This window comes from Zootoca vivipara, chromosome 1 (genome assembly GCF_963506605.1).
Source record: "Zootoca vivipara chromosome 1, rZooViv1.1, whole genome shotgun sequence".
Taxonomy (NCBI): Eukaryota; Metazoa; Chordata; class Lepidosauria; order Squamata; family Lacertidae; genus Zootoca; species Zootoca vivipara.
Genome location: NC_083276.1, coordinates 101,993,319 through 102,019,308, shown reverse-complemented (window position 1 = coordinate 102,019,308; position 25,990 = coordinate 101,993,319). Strand labels below are relative to the sequence as shown.

The window sequence follows — 25,990 nt, the reverse complement described above, 5'->3', positions numbered from 1 at the left end:
TGCAGGTGCACATATTTCCATACTGTCAATATAGCAATAGAAACTAGGAGGTACCTTCAGGTGATTTGGGTTGGTCAAAATATTTCATACCTCAACAAGCTTATCTTGCTAAGCGATTAAAGGCTAAAATGATGCCTACACTTGTGTCAAAATAAATCTATAATTTCTATTCTCACCATTTCCATAATCTAGACCCTGCCTAACCTACCAATTTCTCTGAAGAACAGAGTTGTTCCAAGGAATACAGATCCGGACCACCCCTGAGCTACACTGGAATTGCCTGAGTTCTGTCTACACTCCTTGAGTGAATGGTCTCTCCATTCCAAGCAGCAAAACAAATAAGCTAGTAAGTCTATTAGGTATTTAAAATGATTTACATATTTTCTTCACTCAGTCCTTAGGAGCACACCCAATGAAAGTAAGTTTTATTCAACTAAAGGAGGAAAAGCAAACTGGAAAATGTCAGTTCATCTTTACATAGATAAAATTATTGAACTTTAGTGCTGTGGAATCTAGGCTGCTAAGCTTTTTTCCTTCCCACACAATGATTTTGGTGGGATTGAGGTATAAAACTAAAGAACTAGGGTAAAAGGGATATTTTATAATAAAGAATGAGAACAGCTCACAGCCGCAGGAAACAAGAGTTTTCAGAAAGCCTTCTCTCGTAGTCAAAATGAGGATATCAACACCCAGCGGCCCTATTCTAACTAAAAGTAGTCACACTTATATCCCATTAAAATTAATGGGGCTTAAGTTAGCTGTAACTACTTTGCCTCACAGACTTTAATGGGACTTGAGTGCAACTAACTTTTGCTGGGTTGAGACAAGTACTTTAGAGAAACATGATGATGCTTCAGACCACATTACCCTGCAATTCTGAGTCTTTACAAAAGCTACCCTATAGGTCCCAAAATACTGATTTCTGATGCACTGTGATGTACTATAGACATTCCTAAGTGCTCCTAAGAGCTGCATATTGTAATCCCAGGTGTTTCCAGATATCCGTATGTTTGGTAAAGTAAGAGAGTTTGACATTCTGGGACTGCTCTTGTTAAGTTTCCTTCTCTGAAAACACTCTAACACAGTGATTCCCAATTGGGGGTCCACGGACCATCGGGGGTTCGCGTAATTCACCCAGGGGGTCCTTAGCACCATTCACATAACAAAAATAACCAAGTATCCCCCCCCAAAAAAGTAGAGGGTCCATAGCTTGGCTTTTGAAAAACATGGGGTCCATAAAGGTAAAGGTAAAGGGACCCCTGACCATTAGGTCTAGTCGCAGTCGACTCTGGGGTTGTGGCACTCATCTTGCTTTACTGGCCAAGGGAGCTGGTGTTCAGCTTCTGGGTCATGTGGCCAGCATGACTAAGCCGCTTCTGGCAAACCACAGCAGCGCACGAAACGCTGTTTACCTTCCTGCCGGAGCGGTACCTATTTATCTACTTGCACTTTGATGTGCTTTTGAACTGCTAGGTGGGCAGGAGCTGGGACCGAACAACGGGAGCTCACCCCTTCGCGGGGATTCTGACCGTCGACCTTTTGATCGGCAAGCCCTAGGCTCAGTGGTTTAGACCACAGCGCCACCTGCGTCCCTATGGGGTCCATAGTACTTAGCTAATTGGGAACCACTGCTTTTTAAGACATTGGCTGTGTTCACAAATAATGCTGAACCATGGCTTGCCCACTCCACCCTTCCCTCTATTCCTCCTGTTTAGTGGGATGAGGACTTCTGTGGAGATTAGTTTCGTTTTCAATGAATGTTGGCTTGTTGTGTCATATGAACCAGGAATTAAATCTAATAGTTTGCAGTTACCTTACATTAAAATTGCTTGAGTTTACTGTAAGCTTGTTTGTAAAGCTGTTGCATACACAGGCACAGAATGCGCTCTTAAAGCTGCAACAAGTAACTTTTTATGGGGTGGCAGGATGAACTGGTTCTTAAATTCTGTCAAGGTTCATTGGCTTCAGGCACATCTGATAACAATGCTAATTATAACAATATCAAGGATTTTATAAAAATCTTTTATTTCACTTTTTGAGATTTTGAGAATAGTAACTGGATACCCAGACATCAACTAAACAGAACCTCTCCATTATGATTATATGCCTGAAAATGTAAAGCTGCTTTTGACACAAGTTACACATTTGTTCTATATATCTGAGCTCAAGACACTTGAGCTCTATTGTTCTTTGTTTGCACAAACAATTATTTCTTTGAAATGAAAACTGATCACTTAATGAAGTTAACTACTTCCTTGGAAGACCTTGCTTTTCAGCCAATAATGATTTAATAACACCTACACAGAAACTATTACCATCAGCTATTTTTCCTATACGAAACGTATTTCATGGGCAACTTTCCAGTTCCACATGTTCAAATGCTTATTCTGGGATCCTGCACATGCTCTGCTGAATTAGGTTTAATGCCATCCAGTGCCTGAGAATGGAAGACTGAACTTTTGGCAGTTTGGACGAATACACACAGTCAAAATGAACCAATATTCAGCACAAATCTCTAAGTTGTTCCATGCTCTTTCACGGCCTCATTTTCTTCACAAGAAAACAATGATCAATTAACTATCATTATTTGGACAGTATCTGAAATTTACACTAGTTGCTATCTTATTTACACTTTAGAAGATGACACTGTATGATTTATATGGTCAAGTCCCCCCTTGCAGAAGAAATGTGATCCTAGCATCAATTATGACAGAGTCTGCTTTATAATGAGAGGCACTATAAACTACTATTTAACCAGCCAATTGAAGTACAGTGGTACTTTGGTTCTTGAACGCAATCTGTTCCAGAAGTCTGTTCGACTTCCAAAACGTTCGCAAACCAAGGTTTGGCTTCCGTTTGGCACAGGCACCCTGGAAACAATAGCCAACAGCTGCATCGGACGTTCGGCTTCCAAAAAACATTTGAAAACCAGAATACATACTTCCAGGTTTTCAGCATTTGGGAGGCGAAATGTTCGAGTACCAAGGTGTTCAAGAACCAAGGTTCCATATCACTTGACACAACAAAGAAACTTTCCCAGCTCCAGGTTATGAATAGAATGGCTCCAAAAATCTTTGCTTTTTGATGGCTCTAACCACACCATTTGTCTAAATTGTTAGGGCTCATATAACAGAATAGCAGTTAGTGCTTCAAGAAGATGTGAAATCTTTTTATTACGCTCGTTCACTAGGCATTTCTAAAACTATTGTTGGAACCACAGAATACACAAATATAGAATGATTCCTCAAGGTACAGATAAAACTTTAATTCAACTTTGAATATGGTTTCGTGAGAACTTGTGCTTCTTGAATTCGTTGGAACAGAGCACTGAGCAAAATTTTGCATCCACTGTAGAACACATTGCCCTGTGAAGAATAATAGTCCCCTCTCTTTTCTTTCATCAGTTGGTAAAAACCTTTTCATTTCAGCAGGCCTTTGCCTTGCTTTGTACTTGATGTTTTGTTTATATTTTAACCTTGCACAATACCTGCCTCTATTGAATTTTTAAAATATTTTAACTGAATGATTGTTTATGATAGTGTGATTTAGATTTTTGTAAATCACAAGGTGGAAGTGAAATTTCTAAATAAAGAAATATCAGTAAGAAAAAATTGGAAAGCTTAAAATGAATACTTTTTTGACAATATAATGAAACCAAGGATTTATAGTCTATTGTGTAAATTGACGTGTCATGTTTTTCTTTAAATTGGAGAAAAGCTTTTAGCTTGACAAAAGGCATGCTGTGGTCCTTTCTACAGCAGCATTAGTAAATCCTAGCTAAAGTAATTTTCTGCTCACCTCCTGGATTTTGCACCTAGGCATCACACAAACCATGTAACTACTGTCTATAAGGACCCTCCATGCAACATTAAATGAGAGGCACAGAGGGCCTTATCCCCCCACAGCTGATATAGGCATTCAATACAACCTCCCAACAAGCAAGAGGAACTGGTAACAGATAAAGGAAAGCTCCATAGACTAGTAAAGCTTAAGGCTTTATTAATGAGATATAAATAAATAAATATTTTTAATTTACTTACATGCAACCCATCTGACTGGGTTGCCCCAGCCACTCTGGGCAGCTCCCAACAAAGTAAATAGTAAAAATAAATAAAGACATTCACATTAAGGAACTCTTATCAAAATTCAACTTTATTAGTGAAATCTTAGATGAATAGTGCTTTGGAAACCGTAATACCTGATTAGAACTAGCTTTCTCAAGCCTGTCTATCATAATTTCAAACTGCAGTGGTTTGATTTCCATCTTCCGATTGAGCCTATTTAATAATGTCTCATCTTCTGAGTCCATATCATAATCAGGTTGCTCATTGTCCAGATTAAAAGCTGAAATAAAAAGGGGACAGAAACATACTTTAAAATACCATGTGAAATGGACATGCATACTAACAACAATCAGCTGGAAATGAATAAAATGTCAACTAGTTCAAACAGCTGCTCTCAAAAGGCAGGACTTGTTTATTGGAAAACTTCCTCTTCCACAAAAGACAATACAGAAGATCAGGATCAGTACACCATAAGAACAGAGCATCTGTGCTTCTGAAAGATACCCACAAAAAAATGGCTCATGCTGACTCAAAAAAGTGACCTACTGTGCACAATACAAAGAAAGGCAAAATAATTTGGGGGCTACTAGACTAACAAGACTTAAAGAATAACAAAGAACAGAGCACAATTTGGAAAAACTTTCCCCTAATGTAAGATGATAGCTATCTTATCCTACCACATAATATGAATATATGTTAAGACACCCTATCTTAATGGCATTAATACCCTTTAATGTCTTAAAGGATAGCTGGACACTTTTTCCAAATACCAGTTCTCAAATTACAATGACAAAAAAAGGAGGGAGCCCTTATGACATCTACAAGCCGTATCCTTGGATGCATTCAATTTTAATCAAATTAGGACCCCCCCCCAAACCATCTAAAGCAGTAATGAAGGGGCTTTCACAATCAGCCACTCTTATCATTCAAACATTGACATTTACTTGTTTGGAAGGTTTTCATAATCTCAACAACAGCTGGATGATATAAATAAATCTCACTTTCTTATTCCATGATTATTTTTAAAAGGAGGTTAGATTATCACCTATCAGAGGTGACTTAATCCTTCTACTTGCAGAAGACTGATTAAGGTAATAATCAAGATTATTCCAATTCTATGAAGTTAAGGTTCATATTTATTTATTTTTCTTTCTCTAGTAGTAACTGTTTTTATCTCCAATACAGTTCACATTATGCTAACCTCCCACACTAGGCATAAACTTAACTTGTCCATAAGTGTTCAAGAGCATGCAACAAACAAGAAGCTCATCCACAATCTTGGAAGTAGCAAGTATACAAAACAAGAAACAGCACCACTCCCCTGAGAAATTCACAGAAAGGGCATAATGAAAACTGTCATTCTGTTCACCCCATGCATCTGTCAGTAAGAGATGCCATGGTAAAGCCTATACTGAATGGATTGTTCTAATACCAAACACAATACCTGGCAAATGACTGGATCCATATAACCCTTCGTTCCCACTAAGGGTGAAATTCTGCATTCAAGGGTCCAAAATGGGTGGCCAGCAAGCTGAACTGAAAAGATCTGGACAAATGTCAGAGCCAAGGTGCCACTGTTAAAAATGCCCTATTCTTGGTCCACACCTGCCTCACATCACTGAAGATCCCAAAGCAGGATCTCTATGAATGACTTGGACATATGCTATTGTGTATTTGTTTGGATAAAACCATAATTCTGAACCACAGAAAATGGTTTTACACCTTCCGGTGTATTTTACTATTTCTGTCTTCATCAGTAGTAAGAAGCAAAATTGTTTCTGTCAATGTGAATTATATGCAAGATAATCTAGAATCTCATCCACAAAACAAATATAGAAGAATGGTTAGTTCCCATAGAATGAGGAAATTACATTACTTCTTTAACCTAAAAGTACTACTGCACATTTTTTGTCAGCAGCCACTCAGTGGATTTGACATTTAATGCAAAAGAAAAAAAAGTAACAATGAACTTACGTTGGATATGAATGAACTGTTTTGGCTGTTTAAACTCTCCTTTGTATAGACGATTGTAATAGTTGACATTACTTTCTGCTTCAGGAACTGGAATAACCATGTTCTCTTTCTTTTCTCTGAAGACTTGCTGTGCTGAGATAGCTCGTTGCAAATGGTGTTCCTAAAAAGAAGGTAATAGTTGAGATGTCACTACTGCACTATAGAAAAACAACTAGCACAATATCCTGCCTTACCATGCTGAAAATAATAAAATTCGGGAAAAGCTTAATTTCAGAATATTTCAATAGGTCGCTTCTCTTTGAGAAAAATATTTTTACTAAACTATTATATATATTCAAGGGAAAGTATCATTCATCCTTCTTCAATGAACCCACAGGTTACAGTTAAAAACAAAAACAAAACTTTAGAGAAAGATTGCTCTCCTTGCGTTGCCAAGTAAGAATACCCTGCAGGCAAGCAGACAGGTAATCTTCATAGAAACTATTTTTTCTTCTTCTGTTAAACCACACATAAATACTATAAATATGTGTGAGTATGAGGACTAGTAAGCATATTAGTGGGTTAATTACTTTTGAGAGTTTTTTTTAACAAGGCAGCTGTAATGAGAAGATATTTGGCAAAGGAAAAGGGAAGAGATTTTATGAAGTACTTTCCAAATGTGTGAAAGATGTAAAGGGCAAAAGCCCCTGCTCACTTTCCACAACTGAAAACCATGAAGGCAGACATAGATTGCAAGTTGATTAAATTAAAAAAACTTGTACCATGCAATGCCTCAGAAATAGGGTCAGTGAAGGAACTGCTGGATCCTAAACCTACCCATTTGTTAGAGAGGGGCCCTGGGGTAGTGGCTCCACCCCACAAGAGATCCTGGGGCAGAATTAGGATTACCCTGCCCATGAAGACTCCTAAACTTTCAACAAGATTAAGATTACGCCCTACATATATCGTCACCTACTCCCACCCTCATCTCCCACCCCCTATCTATCTTGTTTTCCCTCTTTCTTCTTGGTGTCTTAAAAATGAAACTGAATTGCAAAAATGATACATGTTAAAATATGAGAGGCACTGAACACACCTTTGTAATTCAAGAAACCTTTAATAATTATAGATTAAGTTTTTAAAATCCACAATGAGGATCAGATCTTTCTCTTTTTTCAGTACATGAATATTTTAAAGCAAAAATGTACTAAATACATTAATTATGAATCCCCAAACAGAATAAGTGTTCCCTGCTTCATCACTTAAACTCTTATACTTCAAATAATAAACACCTTTGCAAAAAGATAATCCTGAATTTGCCATAATTTCTTTTAAATCTTCATTAACCACATGCATCACACACTGTGCTTGCGCTTCAGATAATAAATTTCCAAGATTTCTTATAGAAATGTTTAAGTGGACTCTTAGGTTAGTGTGAAACATAATTTACCTTATACCAAATCAGACTACTGGTTGGAGGAAAAATGTAACTCACATTGCTTTCAGAGGAAGGGGATCAATAATTAAAGCCATTCTATAAAATGAGATTATTAAATAAATTCAAGGAAGAAAAAGCTTGTGTCATCCATCTACTGACCAAGTTCAGACTGTGGTAAGTGTGATGTGAAGGATCATAACCTCTGTCTGAATACACATGCTCACCTCCCACTCAGCTAAGGAGGAATTCAAAAACTTTTGCTTTTAGTCAACCTTCACTTTTCAAACTGTTAAAACAAGGAATTATTAATACAGTACTATGTTTAGTTTCAAGGGGCAAATTTCTGAAACTGAAAGTTTAATGTTTGCATTGTGAGCTTAAAATTGCAGAATGAAATATAGCGACTATACAAAAGTGTAAGAAAGAAATGCTTTCCAGTTCTGAAAACCATTACTCCCCAATTAATGTGCATTTATTTATTGTATCTACATAGTAGATTTAGAGGCTGCCCTTCAGCACCAGGCCCCCAGGGTGGTGATATGTGAAGCTCACACATTAATCACATGCCCTATCTAGTCCTGAAAATAACATTCCATTTCAAATCTGTTTGTTGTATTATGCTCTGAATAAAACTCTTATGAATGATATCTCATCATACAAAAGCAACATTTGCAAAACATGGATACTCAGAGGCTAACTGCATAATAGAACAAGCAGAACTTTCAACAAAATGTTTCAGAGTGGAGTGCTCCTCTTCACTTCTGTGGTCAGCTGTGCCCTCCTACGGGTACTCCATTCTATATACTGCACACTGTTAACTCTCTTATCAGTCAAATTTGTAATTTGTCATGAGAAACTCAATAGACAATTCAATGGGAAAGAGGGTGGCTAAGTTTACTTTCCTCTTCCTACCCTGGATCTTTTTTCTTGTGTGTCATGTCTTGCAACTGCAGGCTTGCAGGCAGGGACTATCTTGTTTTAACTGATTTTACATAAGCCACCCTAGGGGGCTTTTTGGCTGAAGGGTGGGACAAAATACTATAAATAAATAAGAAAGGAAGAAAGATGCACATGAATAAGAAATTACACACCATTTACAACGGCACAAATTTACATGCAACTTATCTTATGCCTATTAAGAGACTAATTTATAGTGTAATAAGGTTAGAAATTGAGGAGCATATACTGCCCTTCTTAGATTCCACCTCAGAGGCAATCATAGAACCTGAGCCTGTGCCTCCCTCAAACCACCAGTCAGTGGCTCCTAAAGCAGGTTTGACACCTTTAAGGCAAAAGGCTCTACTAATCAGGGGTTGGCCTAGATGTACAATATTACTAAGGCTCAGCCAGGGTTTGCCGGTTGTCTGAATAACATTCAAGTTTGCCTTCCAGCCTTGGAGCTATCCAGGGTGCTACCCATTTTGTTTCTTCACCTTTTGGCCCTGACTGCAGCTTGCCTGACTTTGCTAATAATCATGACCTATCCTCTGCTATGTCTCACTTTTCCTTAATGAAACCTGTCCTCTTCTTTACTTTACTTTACTTACTGAACCTTAATGTGGAAGTGGTGGTACAGGACCTTGTCACAAATGCCTAGAACACGCCTCCCCTTCAGGCTAGAACTCTATCTCCCAGCTGGGACCACTGGGAATGTAGAGGAGGGAATTAAAAAAACAGAAAACAGAAAAGGTCTACTCTATTTAAGCGTTAAAGCACAAACATGGACTTTGTTATATATATATAAGCAAAATGCTAAATTATTTCCCCTGCCATGGGGAAAGGAGCCTAATTTGCCTTTCCCGTTCAAGTTAAGACTTGACCCTTGACCATTAAAAGAGTTTGTGTGTACACATTTATACCACTTAAAATAACAAATATCTCTAAGTAATTTACAATAAAATACAGTAACAATAAAATGCAAATATCTTTCAGTAGATTTATTAAAAATAAGATAAAAGCACAACTGTATACAGTGTTACAAATAAAACTGAGCAGAGTACAAAACAAGACAAAAAAACATATAAGAGTCAGAATCTAGGAGAGCTTGAGTGTACTTAAATCTGTTTTAAAATCATTATTCTCTCCACTTCTCTCCACTGAGTTACCCAAGGGGAGGCATTCCAAAGGGTGAAGCTTTTGCTGGGAAGGCCCACTTTTACACTGCTTTCAAGTGACAACTCACTGGTCGTGGAATGACCAGCAAGGTTTCCCCAAAAGATTTTCAACACTGGCTTGGTGTGTATTGCAGGAGACTGTCTGCAAGGTATCTTGGTCTCAAGTAGGTTTTTAAAAAATATTTATAAGCTATAGTTTAATAAAAAATGAAAGTCATATATATCATACAAAACATCCATAACTATTACTTTGTTAAAAGAAAAGGCATGTTTCAAATACTAGATTCCTGCTAAACCTCTACTGGCACTCCTGCTGCACTAAAGGCTCTATCCCTAGTAAAGGCCAACCAGATTCTAAGTCAGGTGTGTGGGGAATCACAAGAAGTGGCCCATTACAGGATGTCAGTGACTGAGGTGGAACACATGGGGTCAAATGGCCCTTAAGGCAGTTTAGGGCTTCGAGAATTAATACAAGTTGAGCCAAATCGGTAGCAAATTGGTTTAGGACTTTAAATGCCAACAACAAAACCTGGCTCAGTACCTAATAGGCAGCCTGCACAACTTTTTCAAAACTACTGTAATATGTGTAAAGCTGGGTGTCACACTAAGCAACCCAGCAACTGTATTTTACACTAGTTGCAATTTCTGAACCAACTGTAAGGGTAGCCTCATCAGGTTACCAACACTAGTCCTGTCTAGGGACAGCCATAGTTGGCACCAACTGCAGTTGGTGTGCCAAGTGCTCCAAACACAGCAGTGTACCTAGCAGCACCTTTAATACATACACCTGCTTCTTCAGAGGAAATATAACCCTATAGAAAGTTAGTACACAACCCAATTGTCTGAACCACCCAGCCATAGGGCCTCCATCTTGTCAGGATATGGTCAAAAGTTATTAGCACTCACACAGTCCATGAGTGCATCCAGGTACCAGCGTTCAAAACTCTCATTGTTCTGGGCCCATTCTGCAACAGGGAATTTCATTAATGAGAACAGTTTCTGAGCTCTGGGAGCAGTACTGTGCTAAGATTTCAGATTAAAATTGCCACTGCTGGAACAAAAGGAGGACCTTTTTCTGCCTCCCCACTTCCAGCCACTCTCTGAGGGGAAGACAGGGGAAGAATGGCATTTTTTTTGTTTTGTTTTTTGCAGTCTTCAGATAATGACTAGACTATACAAAAAATGAATATAAGATTCTAGCTGCAGTTACAGTGGTACCTCTACTTACGAATAACTCTACTTACGAATATTTCTACTTACGAATGGAGCTCCGTCCACCATCTTGGATGCGGTTTAGATAGGATTTTTTCTACTTACGAATTTTTAGATAGGGTTGCTTCTACTTACGGATTTTTCTCCCAATGCTTTCCTATGAGATTCGAATTTTTTCGACTTACAGATGTGTGTTCAGAACGCATTAAATTCATAAGTAGAGGTACCACTGTAATTCATTTTCGGCATTGTATTCTTGTAATAAAAAAAGCATGCCTAGACATTCCGTTGCAGCACCCATAACCTAGATTTAAGCTGTCATTTAGCTCCTAGCTTTCATATCACAGTTTCCAACACTGCCAGGTACTGCTTTAGGGTATGCACCCCTTCTCCAGATTCAGATAAACAGAGTAGAGTATCACCAGCATACCAGCAGCATGTTGCCTTATCTCTTCTAACAACCACTCCCTATGACCTCATACAGAAATTAAATACAACTGGGGACAAGATGGTGTGCTGTGGCACCCCACAGCACAACTGCCAGGGGGCTGAGGTGCAGTCATCCAAACCCATAAGGAGTGAAACAGTCTCTCCCCCCCCCCAACCTACAGAAGCAGTCCAGGAGGATATTGTGGTTAAGCTATCAAAAGCTGCTGAGAGTTCCAGGAGAATCAACAGTCACTTTCTTCCTGTTCTTCTCTTGAAGGTCATCAGAGTGACCAAACCAAATTTTGTCCACCAAAGCAAGGGTTTAAGTCATACTGCAATGGGTCAATAAAATCATTTCATCCAAGAACATATGCAGCAGAACTGGCACCATCCAGTGGAATGAATACATGGATCAGAAAGGAATTCAGATTTGCTATAACTGTGGGGTCCAGACAATATCCCCTGGCTCAGGAAGGTTAACAGCAAACATTTTCAACATATTGGTTAACATACTGGTTACATGGGTAGGCAAGCTAAGGCCCAGGGGCCGGATTCGGCCCAATCGCTTTCTAAATCCGGCCCACGGACGGTCCGGGAATAAGTGTTTTTACATGAGTAGAATATGTTCTAGTAGAATTGGTTCAATTTTTCCCCCAAAATATAGTCCAGCCCACCACAAGGTCTGAGTGACAGTGGACCGGCCCCCTGCTGAAAAAGTTTGCTGACCCCTGGGTTAAGATATAACATAGTAATTAAGAGCAAACATTCTTAACAGCAGTGTTCATGTAACTTGGATGGAGATAGGTGGCTGAATCAAATGGTGTCCCTTCCCATTTCACTGACAGATGAGATTCTACTTCCCCAGCCCTCTAAATATGCTCAAGAATGGGAGAGAGACCCTTTGGAACAGTATGGAAACAGGAAATCGGTGAAAGTAGCTCTCCACCCTGTTCTGGTGACAAGAGCCTCTGGTGGATCAAAAAAAAAACCTTCCAGCAGCATGAAGAACACCCGTTACACATGCTTAGAAAATTGAGATAATTTAAATCTGTTTTAATATTTTAACTTTTGCATATTTTAAAGTGGGGGTGCACTATTGTATCTTTTGTAAACAGCTTTAAGTGTGTATATTTTTAATGAATGAATGAATGAGCCCGATATGATGCCCTTCTTGAGTAGTATTTTTGCCTAGTTGGAATGAAATGTGATAATAGTTCTTGAGTGTTTAGAGCTGTGAATGTGCAAAAATACCTGACTTTTGTATGAAGAAATTTTGGAATGTAACTGTCGGGGACCTTCCTACAGGGAACCTCTCCCCATCCTGCTGACCAGCACTTCGCCCAGTGAGAGCAGCAGCAGCGGGTCAGGTGGGGGGGAATGAGGAAGTTAGCGGGATGGAGGAGGCAAGGCTCAGCGATGTTGGAGAGCCCTTGCACTGCCTTGACCAACAGGTGGAGGGCAACAGGCAGCCCCTTCCGGCGCCCGAATTAAGGCGCGCCACTAAACGTAAGGTCGGGAGGAGGCGTTTTGGGGTGCCTAAGCTCTTATGCTGGTAACGCAACAGGAAACGTCCACTCCCGGATTCTGCAAGTGACTAGGAGGTCATGTATTCTGCTATCTCTGCACTATAAATACTATGCACAATAAAACCATTAAAGACAGGCACGGACTTAGGTGTCTTTACCCGAGAGTAGCCACAACAACACCATTACAGTAACCAACTGTACAAAAGTAAGAGCCACATCCCTTGCTCCATCCACCACTGGAATGGGGTGTCTGGAAGATTCCCCCAAATTCAATCTGTCACCTCACCACGGTGGCCCAGTTTGCACATCACTCTAAAACATTCTTCTGACAGCAAAGCATACTTCAGAATGCAATTATATAGCCTCCTTGCTAGTGATCCCTGGCTTAGTGCTACTTCTGAATTGGACATCACAGGCTTTTTTTCAGTCATACCATACCCAGTAAGCCAATACAAAACTTTAGCTGCCATTGTGTTTTTCTATAAGTGAAAATAATCACAACCCCTATATTAATGCAAAAAGCAAGGGAGTATGATTTGTTTCCTTCACACACCAGGTGGGGAGGGCAGACAGCCTAGATCAGCACATTCATTGTGAACCATTAACTTGTTAATGCAAGAAACCATAAGGGCCATAATCTGAAAGGCTGGACTAGATGAATACCAAACCAGAATTAAGATTGCCGGAAGAAATATCAACAACCTCAGATATGCAGATGACACAACCTTGATGGCAGAAAGTGACGAGGAATTAAAGAGCCTTTTAATGAGGGTGAAAGAGGAGAGCACAAAATATGGTCTGAAGCTCAACATCAAAAAAACCAAGATCATGGCCACTGGTCCCATCACCTCCTGGCAAATAGAAGGGGAAGAAATGGAGGCAGTGAGAGATTTTACTTTCTTGGGCTCCTTGATCACTGCAGATGGTGACAGCAGTCACAAAATGAAAAGACGCCTGCTTCTTGGGAGAAAAGCAATGACAAACCTAGACAGCATCTTAAAAAGCAGAGACATCACCTTGCCGACAAAGGTCCGTATAGTTAAAGCTATGGTTTTCCTAGTAGTGATATATGGAAGTGAGAGCTGGACCATAAAGAAGGCTGATCACCGAAGAATTGATGCTTTTGAATTATGGTGTTGGAGGAGACTCTTGAGAGTCCCATGGACTGCAAGAAGATCAAACCTATCCATTCTGAAGGAAATCAGCCCTGAGTGCTCACTGGAAGGACAGATTGTGAAGCTGAGGCTCCAATACTTTGGCCACCTCATGAGAAGAGAAGACTCCCTGGAAAAGACCCTGATGTTGGGAAAGATGGAGGGCACAAGGAGAAGGGGACGACAGAGGATGAGATGGTTGGACAGTGTTCTCGAAGCTACGAACATGAGTTTGACCAAACTGCGGGAGGCAGTGGAAGACAGGAGTGCCTGGCGTGCTATGGTCCATGGGGTCACGAAGAGTCAGACATGACTAAACAACAACATTCTCCAGAGAATTTTCTAGCAGAGAATATTCTCTGGAGCAGGCATCCCCAAACTTCAGCCCTCCAGATGTTTTGGACTACAATTCCCATCTTCCCCAACCACTGGGTCCTGTTAGCTAGGGATCATGGGAGTTATAGGCTAAAACATCTGGAGGGTCGCAGTTTGGGGGTGCCTGCTCTGGATAATATTCTCACCCCACACCACTACCTGAGGCAAACCGCAAGGGAAGGAGTAATATCTATAGTGGGAACAAGGTTGGGGAGGAGATAAGCAGCAACTGTTCATCAATAGGCTGCTGTAGAGGGAACATGGGGGTTGGGGGCTGCTAAGGAAGCAGCAGATCCGGCCTCAAGGGAGCATGCCAAAGCTGTCACCACCACCATGGCAGCAGCAGTGGGTGATGCATTCCTTGGAGGCTGGATCTGCTGCTCCTGTGGATCCTGCCATCTAAGGTGGTGGCCTCATCTTACTTCATGGGTGGGTCAGCCCTGAGTACAAGCCTTGGGTTCTAGGCATGTGCATCAATTCCAAGAAGTAACACAGGCCTGCCTGAAGCAGGATGTACAAAGGGAACAAATAAGAAATAAAGCAAGTGTAGAATGAAGAGGAGTATGTAACTATGAGTAGGGAAGTACTTAGCTCAGGGGTCCCCAAACTAAGGCCAATGGGCCGGATGCAGCCCAATCGCCTTCTAAATCCGGCCCACGGACGGTCCGGGAATCAGCATGTTTTTACATGAGTAGAATGTGTCCTTTTATTTAAAATGCATATCTGGGTTATTTGTGGGGCCTGCCTGGTGTTTTTACATGAGTAGAATGTGTCCTTTTATTTAAAATGCATCTCTAGGTTATTTGTGGGGCATAGGAATTCGTTCATTTCCCCCCCCCAAATATAGTCCGGCCCCCCACAAGGTCTGAGGAACAGTTCACCGGCCCCCTGCTGAAAAAGTCTGCTGACCCCTTACTTAGCTAGTTTAAAAACAACTACTTTTAAAATGTAAACAATAAAAAGGCAACTCCATCAAGGCTAGATTAGAATAGTGTCATACCTCGGGTTGCGTTCGCTGCGGGTTGCGTACTTTCGAGTTAAGTACTCGGCGAACCCAGAAGTGTTTACTTCTGGGTTTCAGCATGTGCACATGCGCAGAAGCGTTCTGCGCATGTGCACAGAAATGCTCTATCGGCGCTTCGCACATGCGCTAAAGCGCTGCTCAGGTTGAATACTTTTCGGGGTGCAAACAGCACTCTGGAACGGATTGTGTACTCAACCACTGTGCAAAGAGAGAGCATATAATTAGAAAAAACCAAACCTCAGAGAACCTCCGCCTCTGTCCTCTCAGTGGCAGGGGGGGGATGGGGGTGGAGGAGGGAGGGGGGAGGTCAAACCCAGCTTAAAATGGACCCCTTTGTTTCTCAATGCCCATGGGTACCACTGGTGGCAGAAGTGGTCTTGGGGGTGGAGGGAAAATGAAGGGACAGAGTTTATTTTGTATGTTTTGTCTGTCTTGTTTCTATAAAAACTAATAAAAATTATTATTAAAAAAAAGAGAGAGAGAGCATATAATTAGAATCTGAACTTACCGGTAGATCTCCCAATTGCTAGTGCAGCATGACACTATAGGAAACTAGGCAAGAACATTTTTGCAGTCTCTCTCAACAAAAATAGCTCCACATGCATACACATACTTATACCACATGCTCTCTCAAAGCCCTCGATTAAGTATTCATCCTCGAAAGATTTCAAATATTTAGATATGCCGCAAAACAGACTGAAAGATTCTTAACAGTGCCATTCAATATATGTCTACTCAGGGGAAAAAGCCCATTGGATATACTCTCAGGTTTAAGATAGCAATTTAAATCACTATTCAGTTCTTCAATAAAGTATGCATAGCACCCCCATTTTTGTTAAAGTAACTGCAGAGCTTATTTATTTTTAAAGTGCATAACCTTGGAATCCACAACTCTGTGTGTGTGTGTGTGTGTGTGAGAGAGAGAGAGAGAGAGAGAGAGAGAGAGAGAGATTTTCTAAGCATATATAAATGAGAGGCAAAGAAATAAATGAATGAAGCACTCTCTACTCAATTGTTATACAGTGGAACCTCGATTTACGAAGACGATCCGTTCCGCGGCTGTCTTCGTAAGTCGAGGTTTTCAGATGTCGAAGTGCCGCTTTGGCGGATGCGCAAAGCGCAATTTCACGCTTCTGTGCAGGTGCAGAATGCGCATACCGGGCGCGCGTGGCGAAAAGACTTCCGGGGTTGTCGACTTCAGAAGTCGAAACCTTCAGATGTCGAAGCGTTCGGATGTTGAGGTATGACTGTAAGGTATCAAGTAAGCATTCAGAGCTCAAAATTTGCAGTAGACATACTACAATAAGACATAATCTAATTATCTGTGTGACCTAAGAAAGAGGAAGAAAAAGATTAATTTGAATGACCAGTAGCAAACCCAAAACCCAGGGGCAACATTGCCTTCTGGACAATCTGCCAAGGGACACATACCAGTGGTGAGCAGGGCCAAAGGCAAAAATGAGTGGAGCAACAAATGCACTTTCTACTTTTGTATAGTAGGCCACACACTCACACACCCCTCTCTATCCTCCATCCAGGCAGGTAATAAGTATTATCCATGTTCAAGGACACATTCTAGCCAAGCAAAAGCAATCAAAAAGGGTGTGAAGCAGGGCTAGTGAGGAGCATGACCTAGAGGGCAGGCTGGAGAAACCCCACTTCGGGGTGTTCTAGTGACCACTAGAAAAACAAGTTCATAAGAAAAAGAGGCACATAACCCTAAAGCAGGTGTGCCCCCTAATTTCAATAAAGGAATATAATAATGATAATTATTATGATATTATCTATCTATATGTCTATCTCTCAACTGATTAGGTTGCCCCAGCCACTCTGGGCAGCTTCCAAGAAATTACCGTAAAACACAATACAACATCAAACAGTAAAAACTGAACAGGGCTGCCTTCAGATGTCTTCTATAAGTCAGATATGGTGCTTACTCTCCCTTCTAACATTCAGGGTCCCTGCTTCAACTCATGCCATCAGTACTTAACTTGCTTCACCTCTGAAAGGCTCCAAATTCCTCTAAGACACCCCACTTTTGGCTTGGAATTAAACTGATGAAGAGTTCAGTTCAGTTCAGATACAAAATTTGACTGGGAACAGAACTTCTCCTAAGAAACATGCCTGCACAAGATGTTAAGAGAACCTTCTTCTTCCTGCCTGAGGTGACAGGGAGATGACTGGGAAAAGCTCCCTTGTGGTTGTGGCATCCCATTTTTATGGAATTCATTTCCCAAAGAGGCTTGCCTGTTACCTTCTTTAATATATTTTTAGCACAATGCAAAAACACTTTTATTCTCCTGGGTTTTTAACATCAATGTATTTTATTAACAACCTGTTTTATTACTCCATTTTTACCACGCTGCTTTATTTGCTGATGATGTGTTTGTATTTTATAACATAAATATTGAAGCAAAAAGGGAAGCAAAGCAGCAGAGAGTGAGGTAATACGTATGACAATATACTGAACTGAAATCCTATTTTTAAATTTTAAAAAAATTGCTTTCTACTCCCCATCATTTCATCAACAGTCATGCAATCTATGGTATATTTCTTTCCACAAACATCTAAAGGTAAAGGTAAAGGGACCCCTGACCACAAACATCTAGCACCTCCTTTAGTGAGCAAAAGCCAGAAACAAATCAGATACTGTACAGCCAACTCGCATATTATGCATATTCACTTGCATATGAATTCTGCTTTATGCACTTGGCCAAAAAATAAAATAAAAATTAAAAGGGGGAGCATTAGGAACGTTTTGACTATACGTGATTTTGGCTTTATGCGCTATCCCCAGAACATGCCCCCTATGTAAGTTGAGTCGACAGTACAGTGGTATCTCAGTTTTCCACTGTGTTGGGTTTTTGTTTTTGTTTTTCCCCCAATTTTCTCGACTGACTTTGCAATCTCCGCCTTGGTCGTCAAATATTTCAGAAGTCAAACAGTCTTCCAGAATGGATAATGTTTGACAATCGAGGTACCAATGTATAGCTAATTGCAGTAAGGGTTTTTGCAGTTTACCTTGTTGTCAAAAAGGCAGGTGTTTATTATCTTGCTGAAAAAAGACAAATTGTCAAATTCTGTATGTACATACAACATTAATTCCTAGTTCATTTCCACTGCAAAACCTGTGCTGAAGCACACACACACACATGCAAAACACATGCAGAATTGTGTCCAAGGCACGGGATCCTGAGCCTCTGTGGTCCTTAGGATACCTCTAACAAGGCTTAGCCTTTAAACTGAAAAACATCAACAAAACCTAAGATGCTTGGATCCCAATATGTGCTCACAGAAGGGGGTTTATATAAGAAGAACTTGACTGTGCCCGGTTTGGGATTCATTCCCAGGAAAGTAGAAGTAAGCTTAGTTGAACTCAGTGGGGCTTATGCATGCACAGATTTCACTTAGCAGATGCAACTTGACTAGTAAATCACTTAAACTACTCATAAATTAGTTGAAAATATATTAAATATAATATATGGAAGTTTCCTTAATATTTTTATTAAATCTTCCTCTTCCTTACATTTTAAGGCCCTCCACCGCCACAGGGAGCCTTGTCAAGGCCCTCTACTGCTATGGAGAAGCACAGCGCACCCTCCACCGCTGTGGGGTGGTATGGTGGGGCCCTCTGCCACTGCAACGAGGCATGGAAAGGCCCTCTGCTACTGCAGGGAAGCGCGGCGCACCCTCTGTCACTGCAGGGAGGTATGCCAGGACCCTCTGCCCTTTGGGGAGGCCCAGCAAGGCCCTCCGCCACCACAGATATATATTGTGATATATCAAGATATCATGATATTTACCTGGTGATATATCATGATGTTGAAAAACTAGATGTCGCCCAGCCCTATTTGCAGGGGGCATTAAAGTGCTCTTCCACCAACTCCCTCCTTCTTCAGCACTTCTTATTAGCAAACCATACAGAACATGTAGCCAAACCCCACCTTAAGCACCCGCTAATCAGGTCAAACAGTGAGCAGTTACCTTACCCAGAAAATTCTGAAGGCACAGGCTGAAGGAAGCAAGCCACTTCTAACTCTCAGTACAGCAGCAGCAAAACATCCAAGACCTAATAATTTTATATGGAGCCCTCCAAGCCACAGTGATGGGTTTGCAACCAAACCAGGGCCAGAAAGACAATTCAAGTAGAAGGTACAGAATTGGTTCTTAGGCCCTAGCTAAGTAGTGGAAACTGTGTCTGCACACAAAGCAGTGGGGGTCCTCATCTCTCAGGTACGAACAACCTAATAGGAAAGCTTTGTCAATGTTAAGAATAGCCAGGGAATTAGAATGTACAGTACATACAACTACTTTAATTTCATATTATTAATCCTGCCTGAATGTGTAGGATAAAATATTTTAATAAATAGGTCTAGTTACAGGTAGGAAGCCGTGTTGGTCTGACGTAGTCGAAACAAAATAAAAAAAAAATCCTTCCAGCCGTACCTTAGAGACCAACTAAGTTTGTCATTGGTATGAGCTTTCGTGTGCATGCACACGGAATTTTTTTATTTTGTTTTAATAAATAGGGTAAAGGACACAGTTGCTAGTTGTGCGCAGCAAGGAGCTTCTGGTCCTTTTCAATAGGAGTTAGAGGTTCACTCCAGAAAGCAAGCAGTGGCAGAGGCGGTAGAATAGGATACAGAAACTCTGGGGCAGGAGGCACCATTCTCTCCATGGGAATGGTGTCTTCCTACATGACAGAGGCTGTAACTGCTGCATTCCATTTGACACTCTCCACCCCTGAATCCCTCCCCTGTGGCAAACTGCAACCTGCTTTTTCAATTTCCAAGACAAAATAATAGTAAAAATAATAACAAAAAAAAATCAAACAATGTACATGGCAACTTCTTGTAGGTGATTGAGTAAGGTAAAAAATAGTGCCTTGTTACAAGCACCATTGTGAAGTTGGTTGCAATAAAAATGTTTTTTCTCACAAACATTCCTCAAATTAAATCCACAGGAGTAGTTGGTATCCCCCCATAATTTAAATGTGTTACAAAAGAACTATCAGCTTGGTAACTCCATGTTTCACCCAACCATCCTTCAATGTATGTTGAGTTTCCAGGTAGCAGGTAGTATTCAAATAATGAAAGAAAATTTCTTATGGAATTCACTAGGATGGGGACTCTTAAACTGTCAAAGCAAACCTTCCTAAATTAAGATAGAAAACTATGTCCGGACATGCGTAGAAGCGACTTCCGGTGCCACGCCACGGCTGATCCCGCATTTTTCAGCGGGAGATTTGGCAGCTATGTATAACTGTAAAAACTACTCTGAAAATTTATTATTCCAAAAATGAAACCTTCATCTGGTTGTAAATATTAAGATTATACCAGCAAGAATGAGTCTTTCTGAAAAAAAAATATGATTTAAATCAAGTCTTACTGACTAGTGAATTAAATCAAGTCTTACTGACTAGTGATTTAAATCGTGATTTAATTAATCTACCCTGACCTAAACTAGTTCTTTGGATCATGACCATTGTCATTTGGTCTGTCAAAACTTAAGAAATGAGAGGAGCTAGCCAGATCAATACAAGCAAGAGTCTAGTCCTGGAATTGTGACACTAAAAACAAAGCAAACCTTTAGCAATACAACTGGTGTTCTGGGGGAGGGGGGGGGTTAGAAACAGCAAAGTAGGGGAAAGGCAGATTGAATTATTTAACAATACAACTTCCTCACTCAGAAATAATATACTGGGCATAAACTGACTGTCTCCTGTTGCAAAAATTACAATTTGCTTATTCCATACTTATTTAAAGAGAGAGAAAAGTTTCCAACAATATTTTCCAAACTAGATCTTCCTCTATACCAGATATACTGTGTGAAAAAAGTGGATAGAATATAGCCTTTAATTTGCCATTTGCCCACTCACCAGCAACAAAAAGAAACACTCCATAGAAGAACAAACAGTATGTTACCCATATGGAGGACTCTTGGTCTCCCTCCCACTTTGCAAGCAATTACAAATTTAGGAGGTGTACAGGAGGGAGAGAGGGGAGCAAAGTCCCACTGATAAGGCGTAAGATTCTTAATGCTGCATAGGCTGTTTAATGCTACATTGCATACAACCTGTCTATCTCTACACCCTTCCACTGCATTATGCAAAATGTTCTCTCAGAGTCAAGGGTTTATCTTTTCTGCCTTAAAACGCTCTTTACCATATACAGTCTACCAAAAATGACCCCAACAAAAACTGCCATGGTGGTTGAAAGTATGGCCCATCTCATTCAGCATTCAGTTTCTACTCAAAATATTCACAAGCAGACTACTCCTTATTGTTGATTTTCAGATGTACAGTATACTGTTCCTGAATACTGAAGCTCCATTTCTGCTTTTATGACTATTAACCACGGATAGAACTATTTTTGTGATTTTTGTCCAATACAATTAAAACCTAAGATACTACATTTTATTCTCAAAGTTTAGTGTGTCTTGTGTGAAGTACCTGCTGTTTTCTCTTTTGAACCAACTGCCAATATCACTAGAAGATCACAATAACTTGTATTGAGAGAAATAAATACAATTAATCTACGCACTCTCTTCAGGCTGTTAATAATCTTATAAATATTTGTCATGCCTTTTATTGGCTGTCATTTTACTATAAATAAAAAACACCAAAAGCTTTCAGGTGAGGTGCACCAAACCCCTGTTTATCTTAGCTTCTCCTTGTTATGCCTTTTCCAGTTATACAGCAGTTTGTTTGTTTTTCTGGGAGGGGAAGTGGGGGAGACATCAAGGATAAATGTACAAAATATTAAAAGTGTGACCACACTGTGGACTACATCTAGATTTTCTCTAGAGGAGGAACAAAGTTCCAGCAGGCACCCCAGTAGAGAAAGAGAAACAGAAACAGACTGCACTGTTCACACCAAAACCACCTTCCATATTGTTAGAGTGCGCCCCAATCCTCCAGAGCAGCTTTTTAGGGAACATGGAGTGGGGGAATGAGTAAAAATGGTTACTCCACCCTCTTCTTTCAGCACAGGCAGAACTCTACTGAGTGCAAGCCTGGATCCAACACCATTAGATTTACAGAATGTCACAATGCTATTGGTGTTTTATTTTCTGTCCCTTCCCTCATAACCTATTAGTACCGATTCCACACACACACACACACACACACACACACACACACACACACACACACCCCTTTTCACTGCCAAAGCTTGGAAACTTCTTTATTAACACCTTTGTTCCTTTTTCTTTTTATGTAATAAAAAAAGCAAAGGTGTAGAGAAGGGAAAGGGCAGGACACAGGGGAGGGGGTGTAAAGGGAGGGAGGATATAGGTCAGAAATGCCTATATACTTGGAAACACTTCCTAGCTCAGAAAGTTGTTCTAGGAACAAAGATCTAGTTATTACCAACAGTACAACCAGCCCCAAAGCAGAAATGACACTGTGGGCAAATAATTCAATATAAGAGGCCCATCTGGAATAAGAGAAATCTGGAAATTGCAGTCTACAGAAGGATGCTCATCAGTCCATTGTACTACCACTGGCAAAGATTCGGCATTTTCAGTAAGCTTTCTACTGTGACCCCAGGATCTCTTTCCTCAACAATTACAGCCACTTTTGACATCCTCAGTATATGAGACATTATTTTGGTTTATTTATTTGTTTAATGTGCTCAAGGTTACATTGAATCTAATATACTAGTTGGTTCCTAGTCAACCAATTTGAAAAGGTCGTTTGGGAGTTCTCCACAGCCTGCACATCCTGAATAATTCTGTGCAATCAATAAATTATATTTATTTCACCTGACTCCAGATCATTGATTAATAACTAAAATTATTCCAAATTTAGATTCTTGGGGAACTCCACTGTTAACTTCATTCTAATGCAAACCACCTGTTGATTTATTCAACTCCCTTTTTAAGCAGTTACTGATAAAAATTGCTTAGAAACTCTGTGATTTTTCAAAATATATTTAAGTCCAAATTTTTATTGGACTTTATCTACCAGATCATTCTAATTTCACGTCTACTAATACTATCTAAAAATAATCCAAAACCTAGTGAAGCAATATTTTCTGTTACAGAAAAAAAGAATAATTCTGTGTCATCTAATAGAACAGAACAAAACATTTCTGTCCTTTGCAGTACTATCAGTTTACACGGGCAAGCATGATAGGAATTGTGGCTCATGTAGGGCCAAAGGTTCCCAACTGTTTTAGTCTCAAAATCTTGTGTCGCTCCACTTGAGTCTTCAAAATCAATTCCTCAAAACCATCAACTCTTCTACAATGAAAATTGGTGTAAATAATTCATTTAGCTTCTATAGAGTCTCCCTGTCATCTTTTAATACTCCTTTCCCCCCATAGCTACCGTGTTTTTCCTCAAAATAACACAATATGGCTTTTTTCAGGGGATGTATTATTTTTTTCAGGGGATGTCTTATTTTTTTCCTCCTCTTCCTGCCGCAGCTGGCATTGCTGCTGCGCCTATCACTATGTCTTAATTTCGGGGTATGGCTTATATTCCTTGAATGCTTAAAAATCCTGCTATGCTTATTTTATGACTACATCTTAAAATAGGGGAAAAGGAGTATCTAATAGTCCCATTGGCTGTGTGACTGATTTCCTGTTTCAGACTATTAAAAAAATTTTTTATTTACAGTGGTAGCTCGCAAGACGAATGCCTCGCGCAACGAAAAACTCGCAAGACGAAAGTGTTTCACAATCTTTTTGTTGACTCACAAGACGAATTTTTCTATGGCCGTGCTTCTCAAGACGAATTTTTTTGCTTTTTTTTTTGCTTTGCTTTGTTTACATTGGAAAACCGCAAGATGAAATTTTCGCAATACAAAATGACTCGCGGAACGAATTAATTTCGTCTTGCGATGCACCACTGTATTTCATACCATGTTTCCCCTTTTTTAAGACACCGTCTTATAACTTTTTTTCCTCAAAAAAACACAAGGTGTCTTATTTTCAGGGGATGTCTTAATTTTTTATTAGGTTTTTATTTTATTTTATTACGGTACCTTCTGTTGCTCGTTGGTCTTATAAGGCAGACAGGAAGGGTGGAATTTGCAGAGACTGGCTCTCGGAATACAGGAAGGGAGGAAAGTGTAGTCGGTACCTTATGACAGGCCGCTGGCTCGGGGCGCTGCTTGGCGCTGCAGCAGCCGCCGGTTCCGGACGCCGAGGCCATGCAGCCCACAACATTCCGGCGGGGCAGAAGGGGGCCAGCAGCGCTCCCGTCACCGTCCGTTCAGTGCCGAAGCCGCGGCCTGAACCTGCGCACGCGGGAACCGGGCAGGTCCCGCGCCGGGGTAGCTTGGTGCTTGGGGCGTGCCGTGAGCGGGTGTGTGAAGCGATGGCGCGAGGCTCCCCCAGCTCCAGCCTAGGCAGGGATTTTGCTAAGGCGAAGCCTTCAAGGAGCCAGGCTTGGGCGGCTGGCTGGCGGGGGCTCGATCGCACAGCGGCTGAGGAGGCAGGGCGGGAGTAGGGTGGAATCTGAAATGGCCCAGTTGTGGGTGGCAAGGCGGATTGGGAGCGGGGCGAGACGTTGCCGGCTAAGCTGCTGGGCTGCTCCAGCACAACATGGCTTTGAGGGAGGGGCGTGATGGCTTCCGCGGGGGTCAGCGGGGCCCTCGGCAGCTGCGCTTCTCACGCTTTCTCTGTGTGGAAGGTGGTGCTGCAGAGCCCAAGGCGGGAGCTGGGAGAGCCTCTCCGAAGAACTGTTCTCCCGCGCTTAAACAGAAAGAGCTCAGGCGGACCAAACCAAAGGTCCCTCCAGTCCAGCGCTTTGTTTTTAAAAGCGGCTAGAAAAAAAAGCCGTCCGTTGCTCCAGAGGCGCGGAAGGGGCAAGCAGCGCTCCCGCCGCCACCCATTGCCCCGGCGGCACGGAAGGGCTCGCACGCCTCCCGTTGCCGCTCAGCCTTGGGCCATGCAGCCCACGACGCTCCAGAGGCGCGGAAGGGGCAAGCAGCGCTCCCGCCGCCACCCATTGCCCCGGCGGCACGGAAGGGCCCGCACGCCTCCCGTTGCCGCTCAGCCTTGGGCCATGCAGCCCACGACGCTCCAGAGGCGCGGAAGGGGCAAGCAGCGCTCCCGCCGTCGTCCGTTGCTCTGGCGGCACGGAAGGCCCAGCGGGCCTCCCGTCGCCGCTCAGCCTTGGGCCATGCAGCCCACAATGCTCCAGAGGCGCGGAAGGGGCCAGCAGCGCTCCCGACGCCGGGGGGGCTTCCCTGTCCGGGCGCTCGGCCCGAGTGGAAAAAAGTCCTGGGAAGAGTGGGGAGGCTCCCAGCGCGGCTCGCCTGGCAACGCGCTCAATTCATGCACCCCCTCCCACATGGTCTCAAACCTCTCCGAGGTATGTCTTATTTTCGGGGTATGTCTTACGTTTCGCACATGCCTAGAAATCCTGCCATGTCTTACTTAATGACTACGTATTAAAAAAGGGGAAACACGGTATTAATATCAATATTTGGTTCACACCGTAAGAGAACAGTAAGAATACTAGCTTCAAAGAGTTTGGCTGCAGTCATAAGCAACTAGTAACATGTAATAACTTTGCATCCTCATTCACAACACACTTCATATCTAGGCAGTTAAACAGAGCTTGGATGATAATGTACATCCAGGTGCATTTCCACATGTGTGCAAGCCAGCTTATATGTATATATTTCTCTTTACAGAATCAACTTGCTCAATAATGGTTCACTTTACCATCAATTACCCTTCATATGCC

General features: G+C 41.4%; 1 protein-coding gene across 1 annotated transcript in view; it reads right to left on the bottom strand.

Annotated features, from left to right (window-relative positions):
- Positions 1–25,990, bottom strand: part of EPC2 (enhancer of polycomb homolog 2) — a 49,404-nt gene that overhangs the window by 16,118 nt on the left and 7,296 nt on the right. Inside the window, exons 2-3 of the mRNA XM_035131277.2 lie at positions 6,039–6,198; positions 4,199–4,344 (exon numbers count right to left, since the gene is read on the bottom strand). Of these exons, the coding sequence (XP_034987168.1) occupies positions 4,199–4,344; positions 6,039–6,198 (306 nt within the window). The remainder of the gene's footprint in view (positions 1–4,198; positions 4,345–6,038; positions 6,199–25,990) is intronic.